The following is a 20,270-nucleotide window of genomic DNA, read 5'->3' as shown; positions in this document are numbered from 1 at the left end:
ACGTTGCCCCCACAAGCAAATCCAGTTATCATGCAGACTCCATTAGAATTACAAAATATTATATATTGTATTTTGAAATGTTACTGTTATAAATAATGGTGTGACAGGGCTCTTAACATCCACCCAACATTTTTTTGTCTTACTGATTGTCGTCCCCACAATGAGAATTTTTTTATATTTTTCCCACAACAAATGTAACATATGCCTGAGACAGTGCAATGTTCTGATTTCCTCTGGTGAGGTAGTCATCCAGGGCAGTGATACGTAGCATGAAGGTCCGGAGATCAGGACTAAGGGCAAAGGTAAAAGACTTGAACTTTAAACCGCTCAACTGATTTGTCTCAAAAAAAGACCAACATATTTTTTGGCACAATGTATATTTTGTTATTAATTCATCTGATGGATAAAAGGTACACATTTAAGTTCACTGAGCAAACACAACACAACAGAATATTATGTACAGTGTGTCACTACTCCCCTCCATTATTCTAAGCCAATATATGAACCACCTAAACAAAATGAAAATTGCTCTTGACCTCTGATTCACAAAAGTGTGCTTCACGAATGCATTCTCTACCTCATCTCCTGGTGCAACACATACAAAAAGCTGCTATGTGTCAAAGCTATTATGCATGCACCCTGAAGTGAGGGGAGCAGGAAATACAAACCATTTCACACACCCTACACATGCACTTTTGCCAATATACAAAGAATACTTACCAGGCAAACAGAGCATTCATGCAGGGTATTACTATTCATGAGCAGTGAGAGCAGTGAGATGGACACTGCCTACATGCTTGCTAGCATGCACATGCTCACTCTAAGCATTTACTCAGCAAGCTGTAGTTGTGTTTCTCCTGCTGGGCGCTGGGGCTTCCAGCTCTGATGGTCCCGGATAAGCGCCCCAGAGTGCCGGCCCTGTGCAGTATTTATGAGGCCTGGCCATGTTTAATTCAGCCTCACTGGTCTCAGGTCTGTGCTCAACCTGTGCTGATGCATCACGTTGGTATGTATGATGGAGAAGAAGGAGAAGCGTGGTGTTGAACAAGAATACCTACAGCTTGAAACAGAATCTATTTCCAGTTGCAATTGATTATCTAGACCTGTGTTGCCATGGTGATGCGTATGCCATAACATATTATTTCTGTTGTTGCAAATGATGCGTGATTTTTGGTGAGGGTTTAGGTTACAAAAATAAAGTTATAAATCCTTTTTTCACAGACACTGTTGTGATTGCCATCTTTACAGATTTAAACCAAGCGACACACGCGCTGTGAGCTCTCTGCGGTGCCAGCATGTGGTCGTGTTCAGGTGGTGGGGTTGGGCATGGCTCAGCGCCTGTCACAGTGAATGGAGCCCAGAGCGGCAGACAGAGTTTCCAGCTCCACCCTCAAGCCCAGATTGGGCCCTCCTCTCTGGTTCTGGCGATAGCGGAGGCTGGGTGGGCTGGCTGGAGCTTGAGACTGGGTCAGAGCCAGCCGAGCAGAGCCAGAGAGTCACACCATCCCGCGCTGGCAGAGCCCGTCCTCCATCTCGTTATAACCAGCAGCTAGGCAATGATGAGCACACGCGCACCTGTGAGGGGGGGGAGTGAGGGAGGGTGCACGTGACTGTGCATGTTCGCATCAGTGTGTTTTCTTTGACCGTGCCCACTCCCCACTCTGTAATCATATGCAAATTTTGGCATTTGTTGTCCACTCGTTATAGTAAATGTGTGTGCGCATGTGTGTGTGTTTTGGCTTGACCTGATAGTGTGACAGCGCTGAGAGGATGAAGATTGATCACCTAAGAACACCCCAGGGCGTGGATGACTGGCAGAGAAAGAGAGAGATAGGAATAGATGAGGAGGAGGAGGGGGTGAAATAGCACAGAAATATAAGTCCAGAGAGCGAGAAAGGGGAGAAATGGAAAGGAATAGTTTATGGTAGTGGAGGGAGAGATAAATCGAGAGGGAGAGAAATGGAGAGAGGTGGTGATTGAAGGAGATTGTTTTGGGGAGTGTGTGTGAGAGAAGATAGAAAAGCAGAGGAAGGAGATTGGGGCCCGTAGAACATGGATACATTTACCGGTGTGAGATAAATGACTATAGATGGCTAGGGCCTGTGTGTGTGTGTGTGTGTGTGTGTGTGTGTGTGTGTGTGTGTGTGTGTGTGTGAGTGCACAACTATGTACATGTGTTGCAGCATTTTGCAAGAAAGCACCTGATTTCCAATCGGTCCCTTGGAGCCTCTTGGCTAGCTGATGCCAGTTTCAATCTCTCCCTGTGATCTCAGGACATTCCCCTGCACCCCCTGCTCCCTCCGCTCTGGGCCACAGCTCTAGGGGAGGAATAAGATCGCCGAGAGGGTTGCAGCATCTCAATTTATCTTGAAGCAGCAGCGGAGGGTGGGGTGGTGGGGTGTAGGTTACTTTCAAATGCATTACTGCAGGGACAGATTCGAAGATGCTAGCTGTGGGATCAACAGGGGGTGGATTCATGCCCAGCCCTGTAACCAAGACTGTAATATGCATATGAGAACCGCATAATACAATGTCAGGGTTACTACCCTAACAAACATAGCTATTTTTATAAATGCACTTTCACTTAATTCAGGAATTCATTTCAAAGTGTAATAAAACACAAAAAATATTTTTTCTCTAGCTTTTGGTAACATCACCAGCAACAATTGAGAATACTATCTCATTTAGAAGCTGTTCTGTAGCGTTTGATCATGTTACATAATCTTAGATGGAGCCCATGTCCAGCATAGCTACTTAATGAACCTTGTTTGAGATTGTTTTTTCAACTAAATGTCATTTTGGGGGGTTAAAACTAGGGATGCACCAAACCCAGATTTTTGGGGTTCTGCCGAATAACGAACCCACTGGTTAAGATTCTGCCGAACCCCGAACCAAACCGAACCCTACTCCCATTCTTAACACAGTAAACACGTTAATGAAGTAAACAACGTCCACAGCAGTGCATTTTTCATTGTATTTTAACTGTAAAAAATAAAAAAGAATAGACAACATTATGCCTGGCACACAAGTGGGAAAAACTATTTTTGATAAGGCCTATGTTTACCCTGTCTCAAGATCCAACCAATATCCAAAATATTAGCCTTTTAGATTTATAATCCCAAAAAGTAGGCTACCCCTACGCTCTATTCACATCGTAGGAAAGTACATCTCTATCGCCAGATGAGTGACAATTTTGTTTTGCAAACTTTCGCTAACCAGTGTATGATGTTGGGGGGGTGGAATTAGAAAGCTACCGTTAGCTAACGAGCAGCAGCCGGCCGTTCGGTCGCTCTGCTCCCGCTGTAGGAAGACTCATTTCCAGAGAGAACAGCTGATAGCCCGGGAGAGGCTCGGTCTGGTTAACACCAGTTTTTAGCTGACTGTCCTTCCTTTACCGTACCTGAAGTTGCTGTCTGTAGATTCCTCCATGCACAACTCGTATTCTTTTGGATGTTTCATACGCAAATGTCTTAACAGCGGCGATGTTGTGTATAGTTTAGCGTCCTGGCCACCACGAGACCAATCGGCATTGCAAATTGAACATGTAGCTCGACTTGAATGGCCTTCTTTTGACTAAAAGTACTGCCAAACAACACTTTTTCTGCTCACAAGTTCCATTTTCACTTTCTCACAGCCTAATGCCGTTGCTAGGTTGCTACTTATATACTGTCTATGGGTTGCTACTGCATTGTGTCTAGCTCCAACTACGTCATTACGTCGACCACGTAACTTTACAAAGAGTAGTGAAGTAACAAGATAGTTCAGTCCAAGATGGCGGAGCTGCAGCTCTGTCATGGGTGCGTTTGTTTGCAATGGAACGTTCTGTTGAGTTTCGCCTCTTGTTACTTCTATACTCTTTTGCAAGAGCAGAAACTCAACACAACGTTCACCTCTTTTTCTCGAGTTTCGCCTTTCGTTACTTCTCTTTGGTACCGTTCGGTTCGGTCGAAAAAAATTCTAACGTTCAGCAGTACCCAAACTCCGTCAAAAAGCCCAAAGTTCGGCCAAATTCCGAACCGAACTCTGGGTTCGGTGCATCCCTAGTCAAAACTAGTTACACACTTTTTGTCTGCTTTGCAAATGTAACCACTGCTGCAATACTGTTCCTTTTGATAAAGTCATACCGGCAGAGCTAGTATAGCACAGAACCACACCCCTTGACTCACTCCAACCAACTTTGGTTGGTTTTTAATGTGTATAGGTGGTACAGCAGTCCAAAATCCCTGAAACACGGCAAAGGATCACAGAGTTTTAAACCCCCTCCCCCCCCCCCCACTTCCCTTCAAAGCCATTGATGATACAAGTCCAGCTGGATGATATGAACTTAAAAATAACTTCAACTCAATGCAGACTCTATTGGGTCCCAATGGTGATGATCAAACTAACTTAAGCCTGCATCACAACATGCTGCTTTGATTAATTACTCACTATGATCAATCGATCAATCACTTGCTGAGTTTAATCAGACCGATCCTGACGCATCTCGTCTACTTTATGATGAACAATCGCCTCACTCATTAAGTATGTGGCCTTTACCACTGCTCATTTTCCCTGAAGCTTAATAAGCCTAATATTACATTTCATAACATTTTTATGAATTCCTCTGACGATAGCAGAGGTATTGTGTATTTCAGGTGATCGCCTTAACTAAAAAAACACAGTGGGAAAACAAAGTGTCATTTGGTTGCACTGTTCCTTTAATGCAAAGAAATTCTTAATAACGTCTCTGGATAGTTGAATACTATATGATGCCTTGTATATTTTTTTCTTTTTATACATATCACTCAGCCTCAGAATGTCCTCCATCAAAGCAACACACAGCAAATTAATGCCCATATACCGCGTCCATCTGCCGATTGTTGTTTCCTACAATTGAAGTTGGGAACAATTGTCATGACGCCATGCTTGAGCTTCCTCCACTCCCCGAGCTTCTTGTTTCATTCTCAGATCTGTCGACCTCCGCTAATTGTTCTCTACCTCTGATGATTATTCTCAGAGTGCTATCATAAGCAACCACATGTTTGTGAGAGCTTAGAAAATGAAAAGCGTGCGTGAAAGCATGTGTGTTTGTTCGCTCAAGGGGAATGCGAGCTTTGACTTCCTGCTAATTACCCAGCATGCTCTCTGTTCTGTGGTTAATTGTCCAGGTCCTCTTTTCTCTCACTGGGGAGCAGGGTTGGAATGGAGTGAAAACACATCCTCCCTTTCTCACTGTCTGTCTTCTAATCTATAGCCTCCCTCTCCATCCTCCACCCTTCTCTTATGTCACTTTTTGCTCCACGTGGATGCAAATTAAATGTTTAGGAGCACGTACAGGCCAATCTCATGAAAGAAAACCCACATGAATTTTTATTGTTGTGCGTGGGTGGGCGCCTATGTCTGAGTCTGTGCAAATGTTTGTCAGTATGTGAGTTATTGTATGCTTGGTCTGCATGTATGAGTGTATGTGTGCGTGTGTGAGTCTGTGTGTCTGTGTGTTGCATGTGTAAGACAGGATGCATGACAGCAAGGTAGCAATGGGTAGACTTGAGGAGAGGGAGGTCTCTGTCAGCTCTCTCTAATTATGTGTGACGTTTCCATGCTGGACCACTGTCAAAAATCAACACAATATTCACACACAAATACACAGACACACATACAAGCAAACACACACCCCGGCCTAATGATACAGTATTGTGATTGCCGGCTGCCTGCTATGATAGAAACCCTCCATAGTCCTCCGCAACATAAATCAATGTCAATTACCTCCCCAGAGCACATTAGACACTTTTTCATTCCTACTCGTAATTAGTGTTGCCCACAGACATATTCCCATCCCACACTAAGCTCACAGTGGAGCTTCTGCACACAAACAACAAAGCCAGGAAATGAAATGAATTCGGTGCCCGCGTTCAAATGCATACCAGCACATTAAATTGCATACATTGTTTTGCACGGAATGCGAGTAATTGACCAGCTCACCCCCTCCTTAGATTCACACACATTAGGGTTTATGTAATTAATTACCGCTGGCCTTGTCATCACACAGTGGCTGTGAAAATTAGTTGAAGCTAAGGCACATGCTGGTTTGACCTTGGTGTATGTGTGTGTGTGTGTGTGTGTGTGTGTGTGTGTGTGTGTGCGTATACACACACGGACACAGCCATGCGCGTTCTTGCATTTGGGAGCATGTAGATTTATGCATGCACATTAAAATTGATGGCTGTGACACTGAGAGGCTGGTATTTTTAGAAAATAACCTCATATTTCTTTGCGTGCCTTCTCCTCTCGCTCATTCAGCCTCTATCTGTCTAGAAGTTTTTTTCCATCCCCCTCTCTTTCCTGTATTTTCTCTGGTGTCACGCAGCGTACCTGACAGGTAAAAGGGGGAGGACAGAGGAGAGAAAAGATGTAGGAGGAAAACAGAGAAGAATCTTGCAGGATAGCAATCCAACAATCAGATGATAAGAGAGTAAGAGAGAGGCAGAGCACAACTGACTGAATAATTGATAGAGAGTGGAGCGGTGCTCCCAAACCAAATCTTCATGCTCTGAGCACATTACATCACATAACTATTTTTTAGAAAGGAAGACACATGTAGGCCTACAGACACACTGTTATGAAACATAAGTTATTGAAGACATCAAAAGGACAGGAAACCACACAGCAAAGTGCAATTAAGCATTATTTGAAATAGCAGACATTATTGCTGGTCCTGCTAGCCTAGTCTGAATGAAAGAGACCGTGAGCTACAGAAATAAGAACTGAGCACTGACACACATTTGTGCACAAACACGTTTGCATTACTTTACTTCTGAGGACTCTATGTGGGTCACATATCTTGGAGCCGGGGCAGACCCGAGTCCCAAATCTGGTGACGTTAGACTCCACTTGACAAAGAAAAGACTTGTAACTTGGACTTTAGCCTTTTTATTGTGAATTACTTGCTATTCTCCAATTCCCAAAGATTAAAAAATGATGTTAAAAGAAAGCGTACAGCCAGTTAACGCTTGATTTTCCTGACAACAGATAGATTTTGAATCAATTCAACTGTAGTCATTCTTTAAGCTAATCTTAGCTAAAAGCTAGTATTAGATGATTAACTTTCAAACTTGAAATCAGTGTTAGCATGGTAATAAAAGATTTGGCATTTGAATTATGTCTTTTAAAATCATTAAACCATTGTCAATGTCATTAGCATTAGCTATCTTTCATCGGTGGTAGCAGTAAAGTTAGCCTAACAATGTTAATTCCATAATTACTTGTTTAGGACTCAAAACAAAAGGTTTAGGACTTGGTCCTGATTTAGGACTGTTTGGACATGTCTGTCTTGACTTCCTGGTTCAACTCTAACCTACAGTTTTCCTGTGCAATGAGGTATTATTACCAGTGTTTTAGGGTGTGCTCACTTTTGGGTTTGCCTCCAAATAGAGTAGTTAAGATCAACTTGCTTATTGCTTGGCTTGTTTATTGTCTGGACATTATTGTTAGCACTTTTAGAGTATGTTGTAGCAATGTCGATGTGTGCCCAGATCTCAGCAATTCCTTTGGTGCATATAGACCATTTCACAGTTAACATAAATATTCTAAAGGGCACATCGTTGATTTCCTGTTGCAGTGTATGTGAATGACATCATATGACAGGAAGTTAACAAGGGGCAAGGCTGTTGCTTAGCAATGGAATTCCACTGAAAAGGTCTATAATGATGGATAAAACTACAAAAATAAGAACCAAGTTGTAATAACAAGAATTATTACCATCACAACATGCCTAACATCAAGCCTAACACCAGCCCTCAAACAGCCTTTTGGAGAGGTGAAAACCAGACAAAACGTTTTGCAGAAATATCCTCGCTTTAAAGATCACAAACTCACAACAACAGAAGCACCAGAGCATGTGCACCTACACACACACACACACACACACACACACACACACACACACACAAACACACACACAAGCAGACAAAAACTCCCTTTCCTCAGTCATCTTTGAGGGAATAGAGTGACCTTGCCTCCTCTGATCTGTCACACTCACCTGAGGACTTTCTTCTGTCATACCACCTGTTGTCTGTGTAGGGGCAGTTCCTCTCTCTCAGTTTGTGCTACGAGTGTGTGTGTGTGTGTGTGTGTGTGTGTGTGTGTGTGTGTGTGTGTGTGTGTGTGTGTGTGTCACAAAGGTGTCACAAAGGTTTTCTTACTGTGTCTTTGAAAAGTTTCTGAAGTGCAGTGTTTCATTTTTTCCCCAACAATGTTCCTTCAAGGTCTGATCAGAAAAAAAGACTGAAAGTTAGAATGGAGGGAACTCTTTTTAGGAGTGAATGAAGGAAGAAATGATGAGAGAAAGGAGATGCTGAGGAACAGAAAGATGTATAAATGTATGTGAGAAGGCGTGGAGTAGCAGTAGGGTGAAGAAAAATGATAGCATGGGGAAGGGGAGGTTGGGGAGAGTGTCAAAAGAGACACGTTGGGTGAGCAGGTGAAGCGATTTCAGAGGATAATGGGTAATACGAGCAAAGGGATGATGGTTTAAATCCCTCTTTTATCCTCTCTCTGAGCTCTGACCTCACTGGGCCAATGGGGATAGGTAAAGGGGACGGCAGTGATCCTCTGAAGCCATTGAGAGCAGAAACGAGGCGCATCGTTAGTGGGGTGAACGGAGGCGAAGCGAGGGAATAGAAGGGGGAGAAAAAGAGTAGAGCAGGTGGAGGTTAAAACGAGACCTTGGACTGGAACGGGCTGAATTGGAAACACAATCACTTCAAGGATGTTCAAACCCATATGGCAGGAAGGGATCATCAGAAAGAGAAATTGGACAGAAGCTTGCACATATGTGACCCTGTCATCTGGACTCTGATTGGGTGGTGTGTCTGCCCCATGTTTACCTTCCCCACTGAGCTACCAGAGCTTTTTTTTTAACCACTTATCTCAGCACCAGTATCAACTAATGACATGAACATTTACAGTAGGTCATCTTTTTCTGACCTTTCCCCTCCTGTGTTTTTTCCTACTTCAGACACTTCTTGTTCAAGACGTCGTCAGGGACCACCCCTCTCTTCAGTAGCTCCTCCCCCGGTTACCCTCTGACCTCGGGAACGGTGTATTCTCCGCCCCCTCGCCTGCTGCCCAGAAACACCTTCTCCCGCTCAGCCTTCAAGCTAAAGAAGCCGTCCAAGTACTGTAGCTGGAAATGTGCCGCGGTGACAGCCATCGCAGCCGCTGCCCTGCTGGCCATCCTACTGTCCTACTTCATCGGTAAGTGATGACCTCGTACCAAGTATTATTCATTAGGGGATTAATTACATTTAAATCTGTTTTAATTAGAGGGTTTTCTTTTGATGATGAGTTAAACATACACATAGTCAGTACCTCTGAATGCACACATGCTTAGACACACATCTCTTTTATTTCAGCTTGTTAGCTGTGTTTGTTTCACCCTGACCCCATAATAGATGAACTTTGCTCTTATTAGTATTCATCCCAAAACACAGCGGAAAAAAGTGTCAAGCTAACGGCCCGTTGTAAACACAAAGCAGATTCTTGAGGTGTGAGCTTTGTCACTGTCGCCTCGTGCTGCACTGTCAAAATCAGACTCAGCATGAGCCCTGGCCTCCACTCTGCATCAGTAAACAGACAGACACACAGACAGGCAGGAAGATGCACACACCACAGAATACTCGGCCTGTTTCCGTGAGCAGGTACCAGTTAAGATAGGAACACCTAACAGACCTACGTTAGGGTATTGGATGTTTGCCAATGTGCAATAATCATACATGAAGTAATGGTAGATACTCAGAGGAGAGCACTTACCGAGCACCTCAGGAGAAGATTCTGATGGCTGTCTACTGGTGGATCTGTCAGGAAGAGAGAGAGAGACAGAGAGAGAGAGAGAGAGCACTTTCTTAGAGTTTGTGGGAGGGTGCATGTGGGCGAGGATTTTATTCCCTCTTGACCTCATTCACTGGACAGAAGAATGCTGTGTGTGTGTGTGTGTGTGTGTGTGTGTGTGTGCGTGCGTGCATGTGTGTGTCTGTCTGTGTGTGTATGTGCGTGAGGAGGCAGATGTGTCACTGAGCCCTTGATTGGCCTCTTACCCCAGAGACTAGAGTCAACAGATGGGGGATCTTAGGAAACAGTGGCATCAGCAGAAAGAACAACTACATACATTATTAATATAATTTTACATTATTTATATATATATATATATATATATATATATATATATATATATGAGTGTATACACATCTCCATCCATCTACCCATCTGTAGTGTGTGTGTGTGTGTGTGTGTGTGTGTGTGTGTGTGTGTGTGTGTGTGTGTGTGTGCTTTGTGTACCCCCTCGGAGTGCCCTTGAGAGTGGTGTGTGTCCTCCAGAGCAGATCAAGGCCCCTTGCCTGGGGCACACAGACAGATCCATCCTCTCCTGAGCTTTACACAGTCACACTGCTCTGGACAGCCACATATGGAGCTACAAAACAGGAGTGGGGAGAGGAAGGAAGACCTCCCCGTTGATACTTGAGGGCAGGGAGGTAGTGGAGCATTAAAACCTCCATCTTATTTTATTAAAAGCATAGGGCTCTCTTGGGGCTGCAATGACACAATATTTGTTTTCATCAGAGGACATGTAATTGTTAATAATATAAAGCTGATAAGGAACAAATAAGGAAAACAATTAAAAAATGTGTCTCTTTCTGAGAACATAATTGCTTGCCTTATGCACATTTTTTTACCACTACATCAGTGTTAATGTGCCATCTGGGTACATGCCAGATACATACAACTTGTTAACAGTATTGCCTGTCTGTCTTAATTAATTAGCAATAGCTTGTTAGCCATACTAAGAAATTACATTATGTGCGTTTTTAGCTAAAAAAGAGACTGTAAAGCATAATATCCCAACACTGATTCTTGAAACTTTGGCAAAAACATGTCCCACTAAGAAAAGTGCCAGTTCTGTTGGAAATTAATAACATTTTCATGAATAAAAAGAATCAAGGTTATAATCAGGGGGTCCTTTGCACATATGTAAGGTTCTTTTTTATTTTTATTTTTTATTTTTATTAATTTAATGATTATTTGCTGGCCCATTGCCTACAAAATCAATTGTCCTCAGATAGGAGATAATCATTTCAACTTGATTAAAAAAACAAAGTAATAATTGAATTGAATAATATCTTTACCACATGAAATAGTACAGTGTAATATGTTTTAAAAACTACAAACAGTGAGTTTTTAACAATATTTACTATTATTTTGTGGTTGCTCAAAATGTGTCCCACATATTCGTCACCACCGTCAGATTTTTATAAAAAGCAATAAAGTCAGGCAACTAAAAGGTCAACTACATTCCTTAGGACCCCATTTTCAAACCTTCAGCTCTACTGCATGCTTCAAGATCACTCAAGCTCCCTTAAGTTTGCTATTTTCTCTTAAACGTGTTCATATTTTTGGACACTGCGGACACATGTGAACAACTCATGCATATCATGTGAAAGAGTAGGTTTTTGTCACCACAAATATATTTTCGAGCCTCCGTTAAGGACCATTTGGAGGTTTTTGTCACCACCGTCAGACTGGTCGTCACAGAAAACCTGACGGTGGTGATGTCTGACGGTGGTGACAAAAACCTACCCTTTCACATGATATGCATGCTCAGGATTGTTACTTTTTTGGACCCAATAGTTAAATGAAGTCTTTCAATACAAATATTATGTTTGTTAAATAAAAAAACATAACTTTCTATTTAGGCTTAAAGTAAACGTTGTATGATGTTAGATCTTTTAAAGGAGTACACGTGAAACAGTAAAAAAAATTTAACAAATGTGAATATTCAACATTTAACAGCATTTCTGTGTACTACAAATGTCAGATTTAAAAACTCTAAATACATATTAGACCAAATAAAACATAATATGCTTTTTATTGTGTCTGATGGTGTTGACAAAAACAAAGTAATAACTGGAAAAATGTCTATTTTATGAAAAAAATAAAAAATGAGGAGGTTGCACCAGTACATTGCTGAACAGCCCAAACTTTGGTCTATAATGATATACCTTCAGATTTTGTAATTTAACTAACTTTTTATTTTCAGTTTTTGCCAAAGTTTCAAGAATCAGAATACATTGTGAATATACTGTACTGTATAATGTTGCCTTTTGAATGAAACTCAGTGAGTGAGGAGCAAGAGTTGCTAATAAGTTTTCCTTTAAGCTCCACTTTCTGTGTATTTACCGTTTTATTATATGCCCAACGTTAGTGCTTTACCGGCAAACTTAATTGTGCAAGTGGCTATAATTCGGTAAGCTGAGCGAGGCTGAAATTATACTTTATTATTATTACATTATTACTTTTGCTAACTGTGGGGCCCCTTTTTAGCTGCTGTAAGAAAATGTTTTGCTCTGGTGTTTTGTCTGTGCTGAACAGAGCTGTAGCAGTGCTGCCAAGCCTGAAACCCTTGTGTTTACCTAGCTTTTTGTAGCGTTAATCGTGCAGTGAGTTTCAGTCGGAAGAGTTCACTGCTCAAAAGGGGGATTTTGTAGTACCTCTTGTTTGTGTGTGTGTGTGTGTGTGTGTGTGTGTGTGTGTGTGTGTGTGTGTGTGTGTGTGTGTGTGTGTGTGTGTGTGTGTGTGTGTGTGTGTGTGTGTGTGTGTGTGTGTGTGAGAGAGAGAGAGAAAGAAAGAGCCCAGCACTCACTAGGGGGATTGTGCAGAGGACCCAGAGCCATGTAGCGTGAAGAGGACCCCTCTGAGGCATCCGCCCAGGAGCCCACTCATAAATTACACCAGGACACAAGTGCCTGAACAGCACTTTTCTTTTTGCGCGTGTGTCTGTGCGTGTATGTGTGTGAGTGCTCCTTCCCTAAGAACTACCTACGGGATATGTGTGCGACAATGTGTGTCTGATTGCGAGGCTTTGAGGGCGTGCTGGCCCTCAAACAGATTTATTTTCTTTTTTGCTTCTCAAGACCATAAATAAAGCTTCAGAAATTGCTCTACAATCTTCCAAAAACACGCACACATGTATGCATGCACACTGAGAACTATTTAGAAAGGCTGGACTCAGCATGCTTCAGGAGCACGGTAGATGATATCTCTTTGAAGCTTATTCACTGTCTCCCACTGTTAGAACGGAGCCATTGGGATGAGATAAACACACACACACGTCCAAACACAACAAACAAATCTGTGCAGCTGTGTGTCTGTGCATTTCTGTACTTAAAAGTGTGTTTGTATGAGTTTGAGAGCATGTATTTGTATGTGAGGACCCATTTTCAGTTAAAGCGTTTAGCCTCCAACTCCAGTGGAGTTTGGCCTCGTCTTTGCATGTGAAGGAATGACTGAACGAATGGAGGGAGGAGGATAAACGAGAGTGCTTGTTCTTCATTCCCCCGGCGTCTTGTTTGCTTGCTCCGCATGGAGCACCGGAGCCGAAGGAGAGGTGGTTGCTAGGATACAGGTGAACGGTTGGCATACAGGAGGGGAAGACAGGTCCGTCATTGTGAACGGCAACCTGGAGAGAGCAAGATAGAGGAAGGGAAAGGGAGAGGGAAAAAAGAACGGGGTGGAATAGAGTCGGAGCAGAGAGGGCAGAGGGGAAGAAGGGAGGTGCGTCACCGTCAGCATGTAGCCCGAACATAAAGGGAAGAGCAAAAGGAGGATAGATTATGTCACTGTTGGCGCCGTGAGGGATGAGAGCGAGATTGAAGGGGGGAAAAATAGGGGAGAGGAGTGAGGTCTGTTGTTTGCACTGCTGGGGAGAAGTAGGGGAGCTGACGGGGAAGAGGAGCAGGAGTGACAACATAGCCTGGTATGGAGAGGAGAAACTGAGGGGAGGCAGAAGGAGGAGAGATGAAGGAGAGCGTGGCCTCCTGAGGTTCTGTCACCTGGAATATCTGTGGGACTAATGTATCCTAATTGATCACAGCGAGTGGAGAACAGAGGGAGTGTGACAGAGAGAGGACAGGACAGAAAGAGACTGTGGAGAAAGGGAACAGGGGGATGATGGCAAAATAAGTTAGAACGGATAAAAAGAGAAGAAGGATGTAAGTCTCAGAGGGCAGAAGATGTACAGCGAGAGAACAGACAGATAGAGAGATGCATTGTGCTTAGCAAGGAGAGGAAAAGGCTGGTTTGATACATAGATGAAAGATCGAGTCCAGGTGGATTGTTTTCACACACACGCACATACAGTACGTGCACAGTCAAACACACACACACACACGCAGACACAGGTGTGCCCTTGACTGCAATGAGTAAACTTGCTTGCGGCGCTGGTGTCACCTTTGCAGGGGTGTTTCGTGTGAATGTGTGCGTGTGTGATGGCTGAATTTGTCGGGCACTGTGGCATACTCCACATGGTATTGTCACCACTGATGAATGAGAATACACACACACATACACACACACACATGCACGTGCACACACAGACATAATGTATTTTTAGTCTTACTCTCAGCTCCCCTGTCTATTGATTAAACAGACACACACACACACACACACGCACGTACACACAGACATGCACACACACACACACACACACACACACATGCACTGTCATCGAGTGTGACCTTCATGCCTCTAAGCCGACCACTTTCCATCCATCATTGCTGTCTTGCTGTACCAGACTGATCACAATCGCTTACTGCCCATTCTTCCCGGTTAGAAGTGTCTCACTTCAGTGTATTCATACCACTGCTCCCTTACATAATAACATGTCAATGATTTTTACTGTGCAGATATATAACTCTGCCAAAATATGCTAGGTATTATTCTATTCAAAGAGGTTTGCATTTTCCAAAAAATCTTGCCAAAGTAATCCTTTACAAGTTGGCTAAGAATTGTGGCATGTTAGAGAATTTGTGTGTGAGAGGTTCAGTGATTTAGGTTTTCACAGATTTTCAGATGGTTCTCTAGAGGGTTATATATTGTACACCTGCTAGACAGGTGCATAGGAAAATGAAATATGAAAGTAAAGATTGAATTACTGCACATTGTCACCACTGAGTTTATAGCGAGGCAAAGTCCCTTCCTATTCCGGTGGACCACCATGGGACCTTATTTTGAAAAAAATAGTTTGAGCCAGTTTGAATTGTGGCATAATGTTTGGCAATTTAAAAGATAATTTTCCAAGTCAAGAAATCCACAGTTTGTCGTAAAATTGTTGAAGTATAAGACATAATACATAATCAGAAAAACTACCAAAAGCTGAAAATAATATGAAGGAAAAGGTTGAATTCTCACCCATTGTCAGCACTGAGTTTATTAGAGACAAGACACATCTTTATACTAAAGCCCCAGGCTGTAACAACCAATCAAAAAGGGGAGCCAATTTTTAAATCACCTGAGACACATTATCACATCACACTGATTAAAAAACAAACCCAGATCTGTTGAAAGGACCAGATCACTTTAAAACAATTTCCCCCCAGATTTTATGTCACCATGCCTCCAAATTAAATGTTCCCTGCCACACACAGGACACTAATTATCCCATTTTACAATAAATAACGTCTTCTTGCACCATTGACAGCTTAATGAAGGGGTTCCCAACTTATTTTGACCCTTTAAAGCAAAGCAATGCCTCCTCTATTAGTTTAGAGTTCAACCAAAGAGTAAAGTTCCCTTCTTGGATTTGAATAGTTTTTTTTTATAGAGAGAATAGATGTGAAATTAGTCATGTTACAATAAATATAGTGATGATGAAAAGTTGTACTTCAGGTCAATCTTCACTTAGATAAATAATAGATTTATAACTTGAATATGTAAAACTTATAGTATGTCCCATGTCATACAGAATGACAATGTTGCGTAACCCCTTGATCCAGACTATTTACCATGAAAGTTTGGCTCATCTACAAGGTTTTCATCCTATTTAAACCTCCGGACTCCCAGAGCCTTCTCACGTTAAGCGTGCCAAGTGTGAAGGACTCTGAGGCCTCTCAAAAAACCAAACCATGACCATGGACAATGCACAAATCATACATTCCTTTCATGTCTAATACCTTTTTTCCACGACAGAAAGCAAAGCACAGAAATGTCAGATGTTTTTGTCGCAGAAATATAATTTTTATTCCTCTTCCCTGTCTTATTAATCATCCCACAAACCCCCCTTGTGACTCTTGGAGGGTGTTAACACAAAGTTTGGGAACCACTGGCTCAGTACAAGCTTTAAATAATAGAACATAGAATGTCTCAGTGAATGGATGCGACTCAATATCACAGGTCATATTTCAGAGTTGCAAGCCATTCAGCCTTCTTTCATACTATTCTTTATTTAATAATTTAAAATAAATCTTTGACACAGATTTACGACTTCTTTCCTGCCTTTCTAATTGTCCTGCAACCTGTCAGATTTATCTTTGCAACTCCTTTGGAGAGTTTCAACCAGCTGCCTTATGCTTCTGGAAATAGAACATAAAGAGAAAAGTAGGTGGCAAATGTGTTTATGTGTCAAGTTTTTAACATTATTATATTTTGATTTTTAAAGAGATTATAAAATATTGTGCCTCTTTTGGGAGCCACATCCCTTAGTAGGTAATGCTGCTGTTAACAGAAAACGAAGAGAAAAGACAAATGATCAAGTTGCTATTAACTTTTTTTATCTTATCTTTTTAAATAGGAGACAAAAACAGCAAGCCCTTGAGTATGTGGACTGTCTGCTTGAGTTGTGTCAGACCTGCAGGTCTTACAATGTGGCTGCTTTCCAAAGCTAGCACCTTGACCCCAAAGTCCCCTCTCACTCTCCATGTGGCTTCCCTTCTGCTGATCCAAGGTGGAACAGCTAGAGGTCAGGATGTGTCGCTCGTGCCAGTGTGTGTGTGTGTGTGTGTGTGTGTGTGTGTGTGTGTGTGTGTGTGTGTGTGTGTGTGTGTGTGTGTGTGTGTGTGTGTGTGTGTGTGTGTGTGTGTGTGTGTGTGTGTGAATGTGTGAGGTGAGGGGCATATGGTGAATGCAGGAACCTGGGCATAAGGATCAGACGGGGAGCGTGTGTCTGTAGCAGCAGGGCCTGTCGTACTGATAAAGGTTAGGATCTTACCGCACGCTGCCGGTCCTAGATAAGGCCGGGGCATGGCCAGGACCAGGCACAAGGTGCTAAACCATCTGCACCAGAGAGATAAATGGGTCATCTGATTCTGCACTGGCCAGGTGATGCAGAGCAGGGTGCACACTTGTTCATACAGTACATGGTGGAAACATCAATGTTCATCCTTTGACTTTCTGTTTGTATACCTGGAGTTTCTGTACGTGCTTTGGAGGATATATCCTTTGCTTTGATGTGTGCAAACATCCACTCACTGACTTTGCTGAGTGTTCGTATTGACTGCATTAACGTGCATGGGCTCATTTCATTTATTTCCTCATTCATTTATTCATTAGCGCGGGTCTTATCGGGGCCCAATCGTTAGTCCAATTAGGCCTATGGTGCTTCACTAGTCCTGTGTGCGAAACAGGAGATGGATGAAGGCAAAGTGAACAAAATCACTGTCCTCTCTTTTCCTCTCTGTCTTTCATTTTCTTTCAGTCTCTCCGTCTCTTGGCCTCCGGAGCGTACTCTTCCTTCGTCTTTCTTCCTCACTCATTCTCTCTCACTCTCTGATCTGTGATAAGATAGCATAGTTCCTCATATCCTGTTTCTAATACAGATCGATGAGAGGGAAAGGACCGAGGTAGGGGGGGGTGAGGCGAGGCAGAGTGGGTTGATGTGGAGAAGAGAAGGTGCAGGGAGGGGAGGGGTCAGGGTAGAGATATCTGAAGAGGAAATGAGGATTCAGAAAGGAGGACATCACTCAGATTTACATCTCTTTTCATTTAGCCCATCACACACATGCACGCGCACACGCACACACGGCTACATCTGCGTCGGGTCGTCTCAGTATTTCAGTGCCAATAAGGAAGCCATTTCTGCCGTGTGATTGAGTGAGTTGCCGTTTCTCTCCACTAGACTCTGTTTTGCAGGTGGGAAGCTGCGAGAAAAACTCACATAACCTTTTGTGTTGCAGTCAATTACAGTTCAGTTGCATCAGCTGGGTGAGGAGGTCCCGTCGGGGGTTGCAGTGTGTGCTCGGCGTGTGTGCAACTTGTTGTTAATACCGTGCGATATTTAAGCATGCATACGCAGATACACACACACACACACTCAGAAGCAGACAAATTGTCTCTCTCAGTGTCTATGACCCCCAAGGGCAGAAGCCAACCACCGCCCCCGTCCCTCTGTCTGAGACTCTAAATGATCTCAGCAAGCAGCGCCTTCAAAACTTAGCTGAGAGAGAAAGCTGCTTTATTTATAGATTACATAAGTGGATATTGTGTGGTAAATTCTAAGAAATATCCCAAATGGCCTGAATATTAAGAGCCTGAGGCAGCACAGTGCTCTTCCCCTTCCATATTAGCACTGCACCCCTTTGCCGCAGAGATAGAGAGAGAGGTGCAAGTGATACAGTAAGAAACAGCAAAGGTGCATTTTCTCAGGTTGGCTGCTTTTTGTGCATGTGTTTGTTTTGGACAACAATGTCTACCAGCTCGCTAAATGAGGGATGATGGAGAAAATCAGAAAGGCAGGTAAAAAGGCTTCCTAAACCAATTAGCAGCCGGGCTGAGGATGGGGGGCTGGTCTCAGCTACAATTACCGCCCTAATTGAGGTCAGAGTTGTTAATTTATTGGTGAATTAGAACAGTTAATATGCATTTTTCAGGATGGCCAGGGGAGATGGCAAAGGAGAGTGTGATGCCTGTGTGTGCATGCCTGTGTGCATACACTTGTGCTCTTTGTGTAATCTCACTCGCATTGCAGGAGATTACATACAAAAACATGCAAGAGGCCATTTTCTGCCTTTGGTGCAATTAGGAGCAGTGCAATTGGTTCAAATGCTGCCTTTTAAATAGGCAATGATATGGTTGAGTTGGGAAAGAAATGGGCGAGAGACATAAGAGCACAGAGGAGGAACAAGAGAAAGAGAGGGAGAGAGTTGGAACATGTTCCAGAGAACAGAATGATGATGATACAATATTTTCCAGTCAGGGGACACTCAGTGCGACAGTCTGCCCCAAAGTCACCTTTCTCCATCTCTGCTGCTCTCTCTTTTCCCCCCGCTCATGCAGAAATCCATTTGCACCCTTTAACTCTGAGACATAAAAATATTTCCGAAAAACACACGTGGAGCACATGAGCATTGTATTTCTGTCTGATTTCCTGTGTTGAGAACCACTTACTGTCAAAGGATAAATCACGACCATCTTTTCTTACCCAACCAGTCAACGAATACAGGGCCACTCATCCCTTAAATCTTTCCTATCCACTTGCCATCCTTTTCTCCCTCCCTCATTCCATCCGTGGGGGCCCCCTTATTCATCTCTTCCTCTCTTCTCTGCAACATCATCTGGAGCCTGTTTTCCTGCTCTTTTTCTTTTATCCTCAGGGGATTTGACATGTTCTTTAATATTCTCTCAGTTCTCGCTGTCTTCCAGTATTCTCTCTGTTCCTCTCTTCTCTCTAACGAGGTTCGGCACGATTTCTTCAAGAGCTCCTGACCTCCGTCTCCGAGCCAAGCCACCACCTCCTTCTTTTCATCTCAATTTTCCCCCTATCCATCAGTCTGTCCTTTTTTCTTTCTTCTTCTTATTTTGTCACAAGATCACGTGTGCTGACGCCGCTGTTTCAGATGTTGTCTTTAGCAGATGATATAGCAAGCACTTTGCCTCTCTGAATTATGCATCGAGATTACATAAAAACCTCTTGAAGCAACAGATCTATTTTTAATCCAACTTGTTTGCTTGTTAAACCTGTTTTTCTGTGATCTTTCCATGTGTGTGTGCATGTGAGAAGACAGAGATTAAAAAAGGAACGCAACCCAAGTCAGACCATCTCTCTTTTTCTCCTTGTGTCTGTCAGTCAAACTCAATCCAGATAGGCTTTACTGGCATGGCATTTAATAAAGCCTTCCAATGCAGCTTGAAAACAGTAATTACTGCAATTACGATGCAACAAGAAAATGCTCAAAATTATGGCAACACAAAGCTAAATAAGTCAGTTTCGTTTTGGCTAAAATTACACCCTAACAAAGTTAGAAGTGTTGTTAAAATGAGGGATGGTGCTTGTAAAGAGAATGATAACAAGTGTCTCTCTTTGTCTCTGTCTTTCTCTCCCTCTCCGTCTCTCCTGCTCTATGTATTGCTGCAAAGAAACCTGTTGACAAAGCATTGGCTTCTGTGCTCAAATCGCCAAGGAGTAAGAGTGCCATCTATTGGTCAAGCTTTCACAACCAACCACAGAAAAAAAAAAAAAAAGAAAAGAA

The 20,270-nt window shown here is 42.9% G+C and overlaps 1 protein-coding gene across 1 annotated transcript in view; it reads left to right on the top strand.

Annotated features, from left to right (window-relative positions):
- Positions 1-20,270, top strand: part of tenm2a (teneurin transmembrane protein 2a) — a 179,637-nt gene that overhangs the window by 122,883 nt on the left and 36,484 nt on the right. Inside the window, exon 5 of the mRNA XM_028590296.1 lies at positions 8,996-9,234. Coding sequence (XP_028446097.1) covers positions 8,996-9,234 — 239 coding nt within the window. The remainder of the gene's footprint in view (positions 1-8,995; positions 9,235-20,270) is intronic.

Source organism: Perca flavescens, chromosome 10, assembly GCF_004354835.1.
Source record: "Perca flavescens isolate YP-PL-M2 chromosome 10, PFLA_1.0, whole genome shotgun sequence".
Taxonomy (NCBI): Eukaryota; Metazoa; Chordata; class Actinopteri; order Perciformes; family Percidae; genus Perca; species Perca flavescens.
The sequence above is the reverse complement of the archived record's forward strand: the minus strand, read 5'-3'. Positions and strand labels throughout refer to the sequence as shown.